Source organism: Tuber melanosporum (genome assembly GCF_000151645.1).
Source record: "Tuber melanosporum whole genome shotgun sequence assembly, scaffold_84, strain Mel28".
NCBI lineage: Eukaryota > Fungi > Ascomycota > Pezizomycetes > Pezizales > Tuberaceae > Tuber > Tuber melanosporum.
The window spans coordinates 384,029-402,661 of NW_003299133.1; the positions used below are offsets into that span (position 1 = coordinate 384,029).

General features: G+C 46.6%; 2 protein-coding genes; one reads left to right on the forward strand and one right to left on the reverse strand.

Annotated features, from left to right (window-relative positions):
- The first annotated feature begins 7,398 nt into the window (after positions 1-7,398).
- On the forward strand, positions 7,399-9,302 carry GSTUM_00011436001 (uncharacterized protein). XM_002841922.2 has 5 exons: positions 7,399-7,819; positions 7,976-8,190; positions 8,293-8,690; positions 8,824-9,063; positions 9,125-9,302. Exons 1-5 carry the CDS (start codon positions 7,773-7,775, stop codon positions 9,221-9,223), a joined length of 999 nt encoding a protein of 332 aa, XP_002841968.1. The 5' UTR covers positions 7,399-7,772; the 3' UTR covers positions 9,224-9,302.
- A 2,778-nt stretch (positions 9,303-12,080) lies between these two features.
- On the reverse strand, positions 12,081-14,758 carry GSTUM_00011438001 (uncharacterized protein). XM_002841923.2 has 3 exons: positions 13,903-14,758; positions 13,625-13,748; positions 12,081-13,561 (listed from the first exon to the last, which is right to left on the reverse strand). The coding sequence occupies exons 1-3, from the start codon at positions 14,560-14,562 to the stop codon at positions 12,378-12,380; spliced, it is 1,968 nt and encodes a 655-aa protein (XP_002841969.1). The 5' UTR covers positions 14,563-14,758; the 3' UTR covers positions 12,081-12,377.
- Between the last annotated feature and the right edge of the window lie 3,875 nt (positions 14,759-18,633).

An 18,633-nucleotide genomic window follows, 5' to 3' on the forward strand; every position in this document is an offset into this window, starting at 1 on the left:
AAAAAAAAAAAAAAAAGGAGGTATGATAGGATAGTTATAAACCAAGTATGATATGAGATTTCGTTAGCTCCAAAGTTTTCTTATCTCCCATCGTCGTTGCCCATGCTACTTTTCCACACCTGAGTATGTACGTATCCCATAAAGGTACGCAGCGTTATCACAACCACCCAGGCTTTTCCGGGCCAGGGGCCGGGGAAGTCCAGATGTGGTGGAAGCATGACTATTTTTCGAAACATCCGAGCAAACATAAATGTTGGTGAGAGCGAGAGTGTAAGCCAAAATTAGTCCGGCAATTCTGTGCATCCGATCTAATAAGCCCATCATCAGGGATATGCCGAAATTATTTCGGAAATTTCTCGGGATATCATGTGAGAGCATGTGAGCTACCTGATAGGATAGAGCGCCTTCACATTCTTTGAATTGATGATACTCCAACACTTATCCTCATGTTGTAATTTGATGCAATATACGCAGTACCAGCATACCACGGAACCATCCCCATACTCAACGCATTGCCACCTCAGATCTCTGCTAAGAAATCCCCCTACCACTGGCGTTGCCTGTAGGTGATTCTGATCACAGAGGTGATGGTAGCTTGACGAGGTCACAGAAAATTACTCACATTCCACCTGAGATTCGGCGGGAATGGCGGAATCAGACTATATAATTCCGACATGGGTGTTGGGGAGAGAGGCCAGAGGGGCAATCCCGCTCGTTAGTAGAAATTATTGGTGTCCAAGGAATACCTCCTTTTGGTCGATGTATTCCATTCCTTGTGCGCAAGAGTTTGGGCTTTCTGAATGACCAAGATTTTGATTGGGATTGCTTGTGAGTTTGATACGAACTTTCAACCCAGTAAACTTACTATAAGACTCGGAGGTCATGACTCACGGGAACCCCCCCCCCCCCAGATATCGTCACAGCTAGAACGTTCTCGATATCATGTTGAAGCTATGCTTCTTACCAATATTAGGGTGTTCAGGTCTGCTCGCCCTGCTTAAAAGACTTTGTGATATTCTCTCAAACACTCAGACCCTTTTTCACAGCCGGCGTCACGAGTGGGGAAACGATTCCATCTCGTGAACAGACTGAGGAGGAGCGGTCGATCGTAGATTTCTTGTTTCGTATGGTAAGACTTTGACTAGGCTATAACCAAGGGAATGATATCTTGTGCTCAACATTTACTGTCAGTCGTCAACAGTTATGAACACGGCAACTGAGACATATATATCACGTAGAATGTTACTCTATCTCTAGGGTACGCAACCGTGCCCACTGAACGCTCGCGAAAGTCTTCGTATTCTGTCTCATCATGTTTCTAGACCTAGAATGGGTAGAGGATCTACAGCGGGAGGGGGTATTTATAGGACCCCTATGATACGTGAAAAACCCATCAATTGAGGGAATAATGAGAGGTGAGGAAGGCGATCATTATCGTCATGATTGGCTCGATCGAATTTCTCTCTTCATCGCCTCCCTCTACCAGGGTTTCCTCCGAGAAAAACTCCTGAAATCCTCTCCCCCTTTTCTTCCTTTTCCCAGTTCCTGCGGCACACGTGCACACCCTCTCCTGCATTAGGCCAATAGCTCCTGCGCCGGTCATTGAGAGTACACAGTTCTGTAACAGCTTGCCTCTCCTCTAACATTGAGAACGGAAAACTTCAGACGATGACTGGGTGATAACTCATGATTCATCACTTCTATGCAGGTAGTATTTAAAAACCAAGAAGCACCAATTAATTCTCTAGGAAATACCAATCGCCTCCGTTTCCCCCCTCCAGAGACTTAGCAAGATGGCATCTTGAACCACTCCCCAATAAGGAACACTCATACCCAATCACTCGATCAAGAAACCATGGTTCTCAAACGCGGGATGCACAAACATCTATTAATGGGCATACCCAGAAGGATCGCGTGGTGACCCGGATACCGCTGCAGCAAAAGATGGTGTAGGAAAAACCAGGCTGCGCGACACGAGTTGCTGTGGCTGAACAGATGGGCATTGGGCGAGCCGATCGTAACCTGACTGAATACGACTGTGGCCGTGGTCATACTTCAAAAGTGATTGAGTGCTCATCCCAGTTTGACCCCTCCACTCACCTTGCTGCTTCCACGCCACCCAATATACCGCTATGATAATATTATGGCTCTTCGAGATGAAGCCGGCATAGCAATCTAGGTGATACTCACCCCCACACTACCACCATCGCTATCCACTACTCCGGTACCAAGAGTTTTTTTTTTTCCCCTCCCGATCCACCCCGTTTCTGCAAGTCTGCCAAGTCGAGAAATAGCACTTGCCAGTTATGCTCTTCATCTCCATTACTCGCCTTCTTCTCGCTTCTCCTCGCTTCTGAGGTTCTAACAATAACCCACTGCAGCGACATGATACAGTAGCTGAAAGCTTATTACGCCCCAATCTTGCATATATACGGGTTCTCTATTCCATAGTGTTGCCTGCTGGACTGACTTGAGGATAGGGAAAAAGGTTGACGCCGTGGTGGACAGATTCATTGAGGTGCATGATGCCGTTCGCCCTGCTTGCCGGATAAGTCCAGAGGCGGTTCTCGTGACCGCTCGTGTCGGTGCCGCTCAAGAAGCTCCTGTCAGATCCTATACCCACTTGCTTAACTGGAACATTTTCCATTTAGTGCATGTGGTAAAGGCTTGACCCGGTAATTTGGCTTGCATTCATTGTTTTAGCACACTCGCGAGGGGGGAGGGAGGAAACCAAGGCATCTTGTCGCATCACGGGGAAAGCTGGTGTGATTATCCTGCTAAGAGGGGAATAACTGGATACTTGCCCAATCCGATCCAATCCAACCCTAGCACCATAGCTACAAGCAGTGCTCGGGAAACAATTGAAGGAGAAAGAAAGGAGTCGGGACACCTCCTGCGTTGTCCGTATCCTAGCTAACAAAAATACCCCACATAGGATGACTGCCTCCCTCCATTCCCTTTTTCGTTCGTTCATTGGATTGGCCGGGCGTTTGTGGTGTTCTAGAAGGATGGGTGGAATCACTCCTACATGTCAGATCAGGTCAGATCAGCACTGTTTTTTTTCTTCTTCCCTTCCTGAAACCTAGCACATTAGCGGGAATGGGGCTAGAGACAGGATGCCATGACTGACCTCCTTTGATTGCTTGCTTGCTTGATCCCACCGCCGGGTGAGGCCAGTCTAGATATCATGTCATGTTAGGCTTTCGGACTCCCAGTTGGCCCATGTACCGCTGCTTCACATCCAAGATGAACATCCTAGCCGGCCTGGGTCTTGGGTACATACTAGGTGCCCTACCTACGTGGCTGTTGTTTACATGAGACCAGCTAGATTCCATGACATTGTCGTGATCGTTCTCTTAGTATTGTTATTATTACTGTTCTGGAAGAATTTCTCCCCCCCCCCCCTCCTGTCGTTGAAATCAAGAATCAGATCAAGCACCTTAACGTATAGTATGCACAATTAGGGGTATAAAAAAAAAAAGGAAAAAAGGGCGCTTTGTTTGTTTGTTTGTTTCAAAACAATTACCCGCGGGAACACGGTGCAGGCAGGCAAACAGATGAAAGGGAAAAAAAGGGAAAAAATGAGAAAAATGAGAAAAATGAGAAATAAAAAATAAAAACTGAGCTCGTTCCCTCGGACCATGCGGGAATTTTCCCACCCTCCTTCTTTTCCTTTTCACAAACCGTTCCATGATTGGGAAAAAATGGTGGAAGGAGAGCCAAAAAACAACTCCCACACCATAATTTTCTGTATAACCAAAAAATAAAAAAAAAAAAATAAAGCCCCAAACAACCTGTGAAAAACCGTTCAGATGCAAAATTATCATTGACCGTTCAACACCACTGTAACCCACCTTTGTGCCCTCCCAAATCCTCCGGAAAGTACCGTGCCAGCTTGTGTAGGAGGAATATGTCTTGGGACGTCGAGTTTTTCCCCTTTAAGTAACGCGTTGTTTTGTTTTGCTGGTACCCCTCCCCCCATCAAAACAGCTCAAAAGTCCTAACATATCTCTCCCTCGTTCAAGTCAATAGAATTACCGGTATGTAAAAACTAGGTGATGTATATTGGCCGGTAGTACAAGTATCCAAGTTTTTGTCTCTCTTTTTTTATTTTATTTTTTTCCCTTGCCGCGGCGGCAGCATGGAAAGACTATGGAAGGGTTGTACAAGACCTTTTGCCGCAAAGCTTAAGCTGGGGTCTGTGGGGGGGGGTGTGTGGGAGGGTGGGAGGAAGGTTGTTATAGTAAGCTGCCATGGTGTAGAAGAAAGAAAGGGAGAAACGCGGTTTGGGGGATGGCTGCGTGCTGTGGGTGGATTGGTATCATATGATAGATAGACATGGTGCATCTCACTGAAAGGGAGTAAGGAGGAGGTATAGTGCCTGTACGCTATTGTACATTACTGCACTGGGCGTACAATCCTCTTCCTCTCCTCCTCGTTTTCGTCAAACGTGCGCATCGCACCTACATACCCAACTCACAATAGGAATTCTTAATTTTCAAAAGTTAAAAAATGGTTGGAGATAATTATGATGTGATAAGCTATCATACCTTTATTTTATTTATTTATTTATTCAGTCTTACTCAACCGCCTCATCCATCACAAACCTTCCTCTAGCAGGGCGGAGAAGGGAACCTCACCCCTCCCCTCTCCTTATCATATGACATTCGTACAGTACAGTACAGTACTGTACTGTACTGTATTGTATTGTATTGCGCCAACCAGCCGGCCCATTTCCTCCCACCGAAACTTTCCAGTGAATGATATGATACGACACTGTAGAAGAAGAATCCGGAGACGACAACGCACGCTACTTCTTACCACCGGGAGATCGCCGAAGGAAGAACAATTGGCAAATTGGTGGAAAGTGACTTTCCCGTTATTGTTCCTACAACTTTATTATAACCCCCCCCCCCTACCTACCATAGTTATAACTTGCGAGGTGAGGTGTGTCTAAGGATATACGTTACCTACCGTCCCTCGTGTTATCGGCACTTGTACTTTTTTTCTTCTCTTTACCTTCCCCTTTCTGCCTTTCTGCCTTTCTGCCGGCTTGCCGTTTCATCCTGTTTTGTTTCTAAATAGGGTAGTAGTATATAGTATATAGTATATAGTATATAGTATATATGGGCACAGTAGGGCTTTACTTGGCGGGGGGGGTTGGTAGTTTTATTCGGCTAATTTAACAGGGGCCCAATAGAGATTAATATAAAAAATTGAACGATATCGCAAGTTATAGCACACTGATGGTCTCCCCCCGCGTGCGTAGTCAACAAGGCGAGAAAGTCGTGATTGCTAAAAAGCATATTTTTGCGATTTCGCGTTAGTAAGAACAGAACCATTTGGTAGAGAATGAATTAGGGGGGAAGGGAGGGAAAGTAAAAAAAAAAAAATGGCCCTAGAGAAACGTTTTGAAACCGGGGGTTCTTATATTATATACATTCCGCCGGATTGGGTATGTATATTTCCATACTGTACTGTACCCGTACCGGAAGGGGAGATGGATGTTGAAAAAGATTGTTTATTATCATGTATTATCATACTGGAAGGTCGAGAATTGGCTGGGTCGGTTGTAGCACAAATCTCTCTATTGTACTCGCAGTGGATACTAAAATGTATTTTTTTTTTTAAGCTTCCCCCTTTCTGAATATTACACACATACCCTATAAACCCGGCCCCCCCCTCCCCGATTATCACGGGCAGGTATCTTAAGTATGATAGTCAATGTCACAGAGGTTCACGGGGTAGAGATACTTGTAAAAATTCGGCCCCACCCCCCCCTCCTTCTTACCCAATCTTTAAACCCATTACAATACTTCCCCCAAAGGATCCCCAGACTCCCCCTAACCTATCATCCCCCGAAGAGCCGAGAAAGAAAGAAAGAATGAGAGAAAGTGACACATCGATCGGGGAACGCCCTATCCACCCCGAAACCGGGCAAAACCCTTTTTTGAGCTTCCCGTCAAAGAATTTCTGCATGCCCATCCCAACCTCAACGGCCCAACGCTTCTGTACCACGACAAGTACTGTTATTACTGTATTGGCTTGGCGATTCACGGGGGTAGCAGGGTGACGATGAAGTGGTGTAATCGCAATATCGTGCCTTGCACTTGCAAACGGGGGGGGGATGTACGGTTTGGTGGTGGTATAGTAGGGGGTTTTAGCAATAGGGGATCTCTCTCCCATGCGTGGGGGGGTCATGATAATGGTAACTACACGTGCGATCGCGTTGTAGGATACTGTACTTACAAGTACGAGCACGAGTACAGTACAGTTCAGTGCGCATTGATTGAGGCGAAACATGGTAAGACGGTTTTCTCTCTCTCTCTCTCGATTTTGAAAAAAAAAAGGTTTTTATGCAGAAATATTACTGTGCTCTGTGTATCATGACAGCGGCCGTTTAATCGCTATAGTTCGCTTACGGGTTGATCTTATTCCATCCCTTACTTGTACAGTACTGTACCCGTTGCACCGTCGGTGCTCCGTCGGTGCATATGATACCGGTATGGGGAACACAAAGAAAGTGTGGTTAGTTAACGTTGCTGTCCGTCTGCCGGGTCGGGAAGGTTGGGTTTCTTGTATCACGGTGGTGGCTAATGCCGATTTGATGGTTTATCATTATTATTATTATCATTATTATTATTATTATTGTCCCAAGCGCTGCAGGGAGTGCTGTATGGTCATTCCACTGGTGATGATTATGAAATTTTTCCCGGAAATTCTGGGGGGAGGGGGGGGTCGTGCGGTTGTCCAACCAACTCATGAGGAGGAAGGAGGATAAGATGAGAATAAGGTTTTTTGTTCTCCCGAGACTGACTTGTCGGTTTCAAATGATCTCACAAGCACAACATATGTGAGCATGGATATGATAATGAGATAGATGCATCATATCATACTCCAGACCACGTACAGTACCAATGATCGTTGAGGCTGGATTGCGAGTGGAGGAGGGTTCCACCACCACACTCACAGCCGCCACAAGCCCCCACTCCACCTCACTGCATCGCGGAATTTATCATAATATTATCATAATACATGGCCGGCTGGAAGGGAACAAGGAGACCGTACGAGTAAGATGGCTCGTCCCGACGCTTCCTCCTTCCAGATCCGCCGGCTAGGTTATGTATTCGTGTTTGCACAACTGTAAGTATGCATCGCCTACACCAAATCGCGATAACAACAATCTAAACTTAATCAGCATGCTGACGGTTACCATACACAGAAAGAATATTCCTTCCGAGAGACCTCGTGCAACGCATATTACAGCCCCATCCGCCATTCCTGTTGAGAGCTCCTCCCAGTGAGGAGAGCAGGATTCCCGGAGATCTCCCGAGAAATCCGTTACTCATCAACGCTCGTTGTCCTCCCCCCCCAAGGACCGAAGCTGCAACGCTCCAAGGGGAAGCGGCTCTGTAAAACTGCATGCAGTTACTGCGGTGGGGTTGGGTTAACGGATCCTGCAGAAGGTTCTGGAATAACGATATATTAACTCTTCTATCGTGGCCGTTCACCATCATCACTTCCACCACCACTGCCTCGGTATTATAGCCCTATCGCGAAAGAAAGAAAAAAAAACCCTGTGATCCCTGAACATATTCAGGATCCGACGCAAGGCAGACCTCTGCCAACTTGGTGTTTCAGGGAGAGTATCGTACTTTACAATCCGGTGGAACCACAGCAACCCCGCTCGATTACCCCTCTAAGTTTGTGTTTGCGCTCTGCAGCCGATACAGCGCAAAGAGACGACAAACCTCCAACGGCAATAGTATAAAATGTCTTCTGACAAGAAGAAGATCCTGTTACTTGGGAGGATCGACCAGTAGGTTCAATTCCTGACTCCAATTGCATTTTTTTTTTTTTTTTTCATTCTCTCCTTCTCGTATGGCCACGGGAGGGGAAATGTGAAGAGGGAAATAGAAAATTGGGGGAAAGTGGGTTACATACCGTATACCCGTAACTAACCAGGTGACATTAGCGCACACTCGTACTGGAGTTCACTGAATGATGTCGCCGAGGTTATCGTTCCCAAGGCACGCAATAGAGCGGAATTTATAGAGGAATGTAAATCAGGTGCACTCGATGACGTCTTTTGTGCCTATCGAACCTTTTTTTCCGTAGCTATAACTGGCCGAATAGACGAGGAGCTCGTGAGTGCCCTACCAAAGAGTCTGAAATTCCTCTGTCATAAAGGTAAATGTTAATCTTTTCCTTCTCCCGCGAATCGCCTCCCAAGAAGATGTGGTTGCCGCTATCACGAGGAACGCTAATATAGATAAAACGGAGGAAAAAAAGGTGCCGGTTATGACCAGATCGATCCAGAAGCATGCACCCGGCACGACATCCGAGTGTCGAACACCCCGACAGCTGTCGACGACGCAACGGCGGACGTAAACCTCTTCTTAATAATTGGCGCCCTTCGTAACTTCAATCAGGGCATGGTCCAGCTGCGCGAAGGCCATTGGCTCAAGGACATCCCTCTGGGACACGACCCGGAAGGGAAGGTCTTGGGCATTCTGGGACTTGGTGGGATAGGCCGTGCACTGAAGAAGCGGACTGACGCCTTCGACATGAAGGTTATCTATCACAATCGGAAACAGTTATCCCCAGATCTGGAAAATGGGGCGGAATATGTCAGCTTCGACGAGCTTCTTTCCAGGTCGGATGTCATTAGTTTGAATCTCCCCTTGAACGTATGTTTTCCTTTCCCCCCTAAGGTGGACCCGGACCCGTCGGTATGGTGTTGTAGTACCGTCCAAGACTTCTGACCACCTCGAAAATGGCTAACATTGAGGACGTGACCTGCAAAATAAATTCTCAATCTAGTCCGCAACAAGACACATAATCTCATCCAATGAATTCTCAAAAATGAAGGACGGAGTGGTAATCGTGAACACAGCCCGTGGCGCAGTTATGGACGAGGAGGCGCTCGTGCAAGCACTCGCGAGTGGAAAGGTGCGCAGCTGCGGGCTCGACGTGTACGAGGAGGAACCGAAAGTGCATCCAGGCCTTTTATCCAATCCCAGGGTTATGCTAATTCCGCATATGGGGACTTACTCTCATGAGGTATGGTATTACTTTTTGCGTAAATAGCGGAAGTAGAGGAAAACTAATGGACCGGAAATAGACTCTAAAAGCGATGGAATGTTGGACCATTGATAACTTGCACTCTGCGATCTCCACTGGGAAATTGAAGTCTCCGATACCTGAACAGGCCGATATGTGAGGTATATGGGTTAGCCAGGGAGATGGATAGCTGGATAGATAATCACATATCATACATACAATTTAGACCATTACTCATACATCTACATGTACTCGAGTACAGTACTCGAGTACCGGTACCGTACTTGTCCCACCTCCACACAGTATCCCACCTCAATACGATGCCGGCATCCCATCTCCAAGTCCATTCCCAAAAATCCCAAGCCAGAGTGGCGGAGCCAGAGCGGAACGAGTGATGATGTGTACCAACGATATAAATAGACAAGACCAGAACTTTTTTTTTTTTTTCTTCCCTTTTCCTTTCTTTTTTTCTTCTCCCCTTCTCATCACATCGATATATAGAGCAAAAACCCTGTCCGCCCATCCCAAGATTCGATAAGGATAAGGCACTATATTTACAGCACTCGAAGGGTACAGCACGAGTGCTGCACCGGTAGACCCAGGAGGACGGACAAAAACGGGTAAGCCGAACACGATAGGACCAGCGAGGAGCGAGGGTTATCAATGGAGAGAGAAAAAGGGATCAATGAATGGCTGTTCAGTTCCCTTCCCGGCGTTGTCCATATAATATCATTACTGGGTGTGGCTTATCCACCCATCCATAGAAGTTAACTTATCACGCAGCTCGATAAGTTATAATAAGTTTCCGGATGCGGTGGATGTGGAAGATTACAGCACCACACCTAGATAAGACTAGACATACCGCCTGGTTGGGTTGTTCATTGGAAGTATCAAAAAGAAAGAGATGAGAAGAGATATTGATGCATTGATGGAATTGGAATCGATTGGAGGAATATGACAACTAACGAGTTAGTCACTCGGGGATTCATAATTGATATATATATAAAAAACCGTTTTTGAAGAAGAGCGAATAGGTATAATATTTCGACGTCCTCACTGCCCCCCCACCCCCTCTCTCTCCCCCTCCTGCGAACAGAATCCGCAACATCCGGTTCGTGATTCCAAATAATTACTTTTATTTATAAATTGTTCATAGAGATGGATGGATAGTTATCCTACCTCTTACCTACTGTACTGTACTGTACTGGAGTATATGATACTACACAGTTGCGTTTACGGTAGTATACAATACATCCATCCACCCTGCCAATCCCCCCCTCCTTGGACAAGTATGATGGATAGATAGATAGATAGATAGATAGATAGATAGCAGAGCACATGACAAAGCGCAATGTAAAGTACAGTACAGTTCGTACCGACAACCCATCAAACAGACAAAACTAAAAAAGTACAGTCCAACGATACATACATAATGTAACTGCACTGTATCATACTCGTATAATAAACCCCCCTCCCCCTGCAAAAACCGTGATTACATACCCATTAACGGAAAATCAACCCCAGGCCCATCAACGGTGCGTGGAACATACTCGAGTAAATGATTGGTTTTTTTTTAAAGAAGGAAAAAAGAAAGAAAGAAAAAGAAAAAGAAAAGAAAAAGAAAGGGTTCCGGAAATTTCCTCGGTACCGGTGTTCGCCTGGGTTGCTTCCTTGCATGTTGTTTTTTTATCGGCTGTTAGTCGGGGGAGGGGACAAAGGAGGGTTCGGGGTACGGTACTATTGTAAAAGTATTCCCCCTTGCTGCCCTACGTGGGCCACTTGGTATCATATCATCATAGCACCGTGATATCCATCGTTACTGTGAATTGGGGTATGATAAAAGTAGAACAGTAGTGGGCAGGGCATGGCGGTCCGGTCGGAAAGGAAAGGAAAGGAAAGAGAATGAAGGGAGGGAGAAAAAGATCTAGGCTTTCTCAACTCTCTCTCTCGCTACATACACCTTTTTTGCCAGTGAGGGTTTATAGTGCAGTTACAATTATTTACTGTAATCCACGGCGCTGCTGTGTCGTGTGATTATTTTGGGGGGGCAAAAAATTCCAATCTCTTCTCTTACATATGGCCTCTCTCACTTGGTAGTATTTTATAAAGTATCATACACCCCTCCTCCCCTTCCTTTCCCACCGAGGGCACCACCCCCGCGAGGTACGGGTGCCGTAAAGCATGATAATTATAATAGCTCAAAAGGGTAAAAAGAAAGGCAAAGGGAAACGAAATGGAAGAAAAAAACGTAATCCTGGGAGCGAGAAATTTCGTTCACGACATTAACAATCAATCAATGAAATTTTAACGGAAATGATAAACGTCGAAAAAAGGAAAAAAAGGAGAAAAAAAAGGAAAAAGAAATACCATAATACCGGTATTGTTATACTCGAGTACAGATAGTTGTATTTTCTTTTCTCTCTCTTCTCCCCCTCTTCCTTTTGCCTTTTCCCGCCTCGTCCATCCACGCACCTTTCCCTGTTCCCTTGATAAGCCGTTCCAGTTGTAAAATAGAGTAGAAAACTCCCAAGTCTATATCATGCCATAGCAAATGAAAAATGACGAAAAAAATGAAAAAAAAAAAAATGCCAGGTTAGAAACACAGTATGCAAGTAGTAACAAGAAATGAATAAATGAAAAGTAGAAAATAGTTTAGATGGAGAACGGAACCTGAAGATTTTTAAGGCAAGAAGCAAAAAAACCGGACGCGCCTTTGAGGGAAAAAAGAAAGAAAGAAAAAAAACGAGAAAGAAAAGAAAAGTCTTTTGGAATCACGAACCACAAAGGGAGCAAAACAAATATACCCGAGTGCCACGAGAGAAAGTAGAGGAAAAGAAATCGGGCACAGAAAAGAAAAGAAAAAGAAAGAAAAAAAGGTTATAATCTGAGCCAAAACTAATTTGATCTGGAATCCCCCGATGCAGTCCAACAAGGTACCGAAGCTGTCATGTAACTCGTGGTACGAGCTCCGAAATTTGGGGGTTACAGTGCAATAGTAATAACAATAGCGATAATAATGGTAAGAAATGATGAAAAAGCTAGTGACACGAGAAAGCAAAAGCGAATGGAGCAGGCAGAACACAAACCAAAATAACCACTTAGATGCGAGGCCATTGTGCAAAAAAAAAAACACAAACCGCCCAACTGACATTTATCCCATGCTGATGAATAAGACAGAAAAAAGCAAAAACAAAAAACAAATGCCAACGCAGAAAATCAGATAACCTCCCGAAACTTTTTTTTCTAAGCTGCTTCGTATTCATAAAATTTCGTGTCTCGCGTAAGTAATACCAAAACCGGACACCGCTCAACCATCAACGCAAGAAAGGCGTATCCGTGATAGCCTCCTTCCACTGTCCCACCGCACGACCAGCAATCCGACGGCTCAAGGACGACCCAGACTCAATTATTCCTTTCGCAACACCCTCGATGTATGACCTCAGAGAGCCTAAGGAGTGTGTAGAATCTTCCGCTATCGCCGGATCCGCAAGTGTGTCATAAGGTGGACTGCTTCCCAGATGCCGTGCCTCCGCAATCGCTAAAAGCAACTTGCGAGTCTCCTTTCCTTCAATAAATTGTTTGCAATCTGCAAAGGCGTTATCGATCTGTCTATTAATCTCAGAATCTCCCCCTCTTGCTGCAACAACCCTGCCCAAAAACCTCCAAAACAACGTTGTCGGGCTATCCTCGGTGATCTTGTCTGCAGATGTGACTCTTGGGGACTCAGGCATGGGTTCCAGGGGCTGTCCTGTAACAAGTGCTTCCACGATATTGATTCTACGCAGGGTTTCCGCACCACCCTCATCCCGGAAATCGCCCTCGTCCTCATCTTGGCGGTTATCGGCGGCGGGAATGCTCGTTCCGTAAACCATTTTAACCCCTGCCCATAAAATACCAGCACTCTTTCCTTTCCTCCCAATGCTAGGATCCTCTTCCTGCACGAATGAACCCCCCCGAACCCGAAACCTCTCAAAAATCTCAGCCATCAGTTCCACCAAATGGCTATCCGAGGTAACCTTCGCCAAACCCGGCCCCATAAACCATCCTGTTTCCAAAAACCTGTCCAACGCTGGAGCATACCGTGACCTATAGAGAGTCTTCATCTCCTCAACCGTAGTTGAGGGAGTGGCATAAAGTGCTGTTTCGCTGGATGGGGGTGTGAGGGGCTGGGAGCTTGAGACAACAGATAGGAGGTCATCAATCTTGATTCTTTTCGCAGGGTTTCCACCCGGATTGTCCTGCAGCCTGCCCTGACCAGGGGTGGTTGAACGAGGTATTGGGGTAACTCTGTTAGTAGTATCAGATCCTGAAGAAGGAGGACTGGCCCTGTCTAGAGACCGTTTCAATTCCGGTCTGAAGGTTCCTTGGGACTCTGGTAACATCGGAGGATTCCCCATAATGGGAGCATCAAGAGCCGGATCTATCGCGGGATACTCATAGACTTCTGACGTTGGTGAGCTAGTTGCTGTGGAATTCGTCTGTGCACAATTCTGCCCACCTAATGGATTTGAAAGCGGGTAAGAGAACGAATACAGTGGAGTAATAGATTGGGGAGTAGAACCTCCTATCGAGGGAGCAGGCTGTATGGCTGCGGGCCCCGGCTGTGCTTTGAAAATGGGATCATATCCTAAACAATCCCGCTTGCTCTTTGCACAATTTTTACACGTAGGATGTGCTTCGTCACACTGTACCACAATAAATCTCGTAAGTGACTCTTCGTTTCAGATATACCACCGTTGATCTGAATCGACCCGCTGTAGCGGAAATTATTCCGGAGTTTATCCGAGCAATGTAAAAAATAAAAGAAACGGAGTCCAGAAGGGCCCCAAGGACACATACCTTAATTCTCCTTTTTCGGCACGTCAAACAACCAGTCTTAGTCCTTCGTTTAATCTCTTTCTTATGCCTCCCACCAGACATGATACGCTCGTTGTTTGCCGAAGGCAATTGATAACGCAAGGCTTCTCTCGGGGAAGACGTGATATTGCTAGGGTGAGTTGGGTGAGAAGATGGCTGCAATCCATGTTGTGGATAGTATCCATGAAGAGGCTGGGGGGGTTGAGGTAATGGTGAGCCCATCAAAGGAGAATCGATCTGCTGTTGTTGCGGAGGTGGTGGTGGGGGTAGTTGAGCAGGAGGATTCAGCCGTATTGGCGGAAGATTTAACGACGGTAACGAAATAGGCTGGGGATATGGTGACCCCCGAGAGCCTGGTTGTTGTTGCTGCTGCAGCCCAGAAGGATGCTGGTATGCAGACATGGACGGTGACGGGTAAGAAGCAGGAGATGGGTATGATGTTGGGGTCGGCCTTGTTGGTGGCGGCGGGGCCTGTTGCTGCTGTGAGATCATGGGCAAAGGGGCATATTGATATGGCGGAGAGGGCGTCGAGTGCACCGAAGAATGATCCAAATGTTGAAGATGCGGTGACCCTCGATGACTATGAGAGTATTGGCTAGGTCGATGAGGATCGTAGGAGCGGCCGAGTTCAACCATGCTCATCTCGATTATAGACCGGGGCTGTTGGTGTTCCAAGATCCTGATGAGGGTTGGTGATGGTGATGTTGCTGCTGCTACTGTCGTTGTAGTTGCTGCTGTTGTAGTTGCGGCGGTAGAAGGTTAAGGCTGAAGTCGAAGCTGATGTTGAGGACACGACTATTGTAGGAGATGAGGGTGAGGAAGAAGGTAGAAAGAAGAACGGCTCGTGGGAGACGGAAGGGCCAGGACGGAAGCAGACGGGATGGCGATAGGCTGATAAAAGAATGAAATGGGTTGATGGAGGGTTGCAGCCAAACGCTGCGGTCTGGGTTGGATGGGTTGGGCGTGTCTGGTGTGTGGTGTGGGGGGGATGGGTGAGTGGTATGCAGAGCGACTACCAGCACCACCGTTAGCGAACGGGAATCAGGCGGCCTAGTGAATTGTGGCGGTCACGCCGGGGTGTACGAGTGGTGGAAGGGGAAAAGAAAAGAAAAAAAAAAAAAGAGTAGAAGAATCGACGGAGAAAGCTGCACTCGGGAAACAACGGCGGGCGAGTACTACAAGGGGAAGCGGGATAGGATATACTGTGAAGCAACAAGTATGAGGGTAGACGAGGTGGAAGGTGAAGGGAAGGGAAAGGGTGGGTGGGTGTGAAGGAGAAAGCGAGGGAGAGACGATATGAGAGAAAGGCATGCAAGCAGCAATAGCCTGGGTAATATGAGAAAGAGCAAGCCAAGCAACAATGGCCCTGTACGAGTACAGCACTGGTGAGCACTCTGTGTCTCTTGACCGGCTTTGGCTTTCGACCTGACTCGATCTGACGGGGTGACTGAGTGACTTAAGGCTTGACTTGGATGACTCGACCTGACTCTCTTGACCCGACTTGGGGTTGACCTGACAGCCACAGCAGAAGAAGATGACAACAAAGAGAGCAGCAACGCCGTGGATGAGGAGCCTCGCCAGAACAAAAAAAATAAAAAAAAGAGGCTAAGGGAAAACGGCTGCGGTATATATGGAAACGCACCAACTGGGTGGGAGCGACGGGGCGAAATTGGGCTTTGAACTTACCAGGAGGAACCCACTCGGCTCAACAACGGGCTGAGGGCGAACAACTAAGACTCGCCGCCTTTCGATGACTTCTTGAACTGCTCCAACGGGATAAGGAGTGAGAAGAAAAAAATTAACCGAAATGAATCCCCGATAAAAAAAAACTTACCGTAGAAAAAATATCCCCGAAACAAGAATGAAGAGCAACGATAGTCTAAAGATAAAAATAAATATATAAAAAATAAAAAAAATAAAAAAGGAATACCAGACTAGGTTCAGGTATGCTTACGTCTAATACTCGTTGCAGCCCCCGTTAGTCCCCCAACATGATAGAGAGCGTGAATTTCGGGGCAAGGAAAAAGTATGATAAAAAAAAGGAAATAATTGGTTTGCAAAACAAATAAAATAAGGTATGCATGTGGGCACGCGAAGCTGCGTGAGTACGTGCTGTGCGTGTACTGTATGGTTTTTATGTGTGATTGAATTGATGTGCGTGTGTGGAGATATGGAAGGATGAATCGAAGGAGGAAAGAAGGATGTGTGGGTGGGAGAGAAAGAAGCAAAGAAAAAAGTATAAGGCAGAAAGAGCCCGACCAGGTAGCAAAGGAAGGTAGCAAAGGAAGGTGGCACCGGGGGTGGATTAAGGGGAGGAGAGGAAGAGGGGATCGGGGTGAGTATGATATGTACGAGTACCCTTACAGCGGCCCCAGAGCCAAATACTCCACGGTAGGTGTGTAAACTGCCCACCAACGGTCGTAAAGTGGGGTGAAAAGTTAAAGTATGATACGCACCGTACTCGTAGTGTAAACCCTAGGATAAGGTACCGGTAACAGAAGAGAGATGGGAGGCCACCGCAGGAAATAATATTGGTTTCGAAGATTCGCCAAACAAAGAGCGGCAAGTAAAACCCAACGAGTGCACGGGGTTTTTCTATTTATGTCCAAGCGGCCAAAGTCAGCATTGAAAGCCCCAAATCTACTATGATACCTGAATGCCGGCAGTGCTTGCAGGCTCGATGAGGGGTGGGATAAAGGTAAGGGATGAGGGAATGACGGGGGCTGTATGAACGAAGTAAATGAAATCAATGTCAATCTGGTCAGTTAGGCACGGTGTGAAATAGCCAACGGTACTAGTACGAGTACAGCACGCTACCGAGCAGAGCAGACGCAAGGGCACAGTACAAACAGGGTTCCATAAGCAAGCTTATAGGGAGGTATGATAGCAATAAATAATGCTGCCAGACGAGAGCGAGTGAGAAAAGAGGAATTATCACAAGTACCGCACTGCGTTGGCCAAACTTGTCGTATACGCTAATAATCTAGGTCACCACCCCCCTCCCCGTATATGGCATGTATTTTAGCTATCTTCTGTGCCTAGTGCGCAGAGAGTACAGCACTCCGGCGGAACTGACAAGAAGATCGTGCGCTCGATTTATTGCCTGGTTAAAACCAATTCGATTCACTCCTCGAGAAGGATCACCGGGCGAGAACAGGCACAAACAGCAGAGCCGGAAGTACACTTGGAGCCGCAGGAGAGCAAGTAGACGGAGACGGACAGGGAAAATGTGAAAAATGATAGCGGGCTGCGGGCAAGTAATTGTAGGCCTCGTGGACAGAGGGGGTAATTCTTAACCGTGACTCTCCCCCTCCCCGTGGAGCACTATTCCGGCGAGACATGAGATGTGAGATGTGAAGCTGGATATGGTCGGACGAATAAAATCATTCTCACCCATCTTTCTGTATTATACGATGCTGATGATACACAAGAGGGAAAAAGAAAAGAAAAGAAAAGAAAATTTGAGAAATTTGAATTTCTCAAGTCAATTTAAAACTCGGCTCTCGTTTCTCTCTCGTTCGCTAAGCCCAGCCATCGTTGGGTAGGGGGTTCCTGACTGGTCGACGTGCAGTTGGTTGGGTATGAAGAGGATATTCAATTCGTGGAACAGGTTAGGAGCGTACTATCGATAAAATAGCCTTCGCATTTTTTCCCGGTCGCTCCCTTTTGAAGAAACACAGCAGGGCACAGTGCGGCAAAGTCAATACCGTGCGAGTAGAGTTGTCTGTGATGTTCGCAGTTCGGGGTGACAACCCTCAAATGATATTGATCGGTTGAGATGTATTCTATCAGGTTTCCCTTCTGGCTTTTCCACGTCCTCTTTTCCTTCTCCCTCCGTAGCTCTATCATACGGTGACCGCGTGGGGTACGTACCGTATGTGCAAATGTTTTTGTGGTTCCACTAAATCATCATCTTTTATGGGATATACGATGCGATAGACAGGGCTTAATACGAGACTCTCCGGAGCACGGACATCGGTTCCAACAAAGGGCTGTAACAGTTTTGTCATAGTGCCGGTGCCGCACACAAACGAGTTAAGCCAATCTAATCTAACATTGGGAAAAATTTAGGGTTTGGATGACATGAAAAATACCGTACAAGGCAATCTTAAAAGTGGCATGCGTTACAAGTTTAAGACAAGTCGAGGAGAAAGGTGAATGCGAATGCAAGCCTCTCGCATCCACATTGGGATGGGGATGAGGATGGGTAATGATGAAAACGGGGTAAAATATGGGACTCGATGCTGATGCGATGCACCCTGGTTTCGTGAGCCGTGAATGTGTTGGGGATCATTCGAGGGGCGTGACAGATTGGCGAGAGCAGAGTGCAGAAACCAAGAGGGTAAAAAGTGTGCATCTGGTGGTCTTGAAAAGTCAGCACGCATCGGTAAAGCTTAGGATATGCGTTGTACAGTACTCGATCACGGAAGTGCATATCCTTTAGTGCAGCTCCCATACACACCCATATACAGTATACACATCGCATAGGAAAGAGGGTATTCCCCCCTTGGCCTGCTCTCGATTCCTCCGATAGCCTAAGGTGCCGAGTGACCTACCGTACCGCATTGCAATACCGGTACCACACAGTGACTACCCTTCTGACAAGGTGTACAAGTATAAGTACTCGTACAGTGCTGTACTGATATTGCCGCATACTTGTAGTAATTGCCGGTACAACTTGAATACCTCAATCTTCCCCGCAAACGATATCAC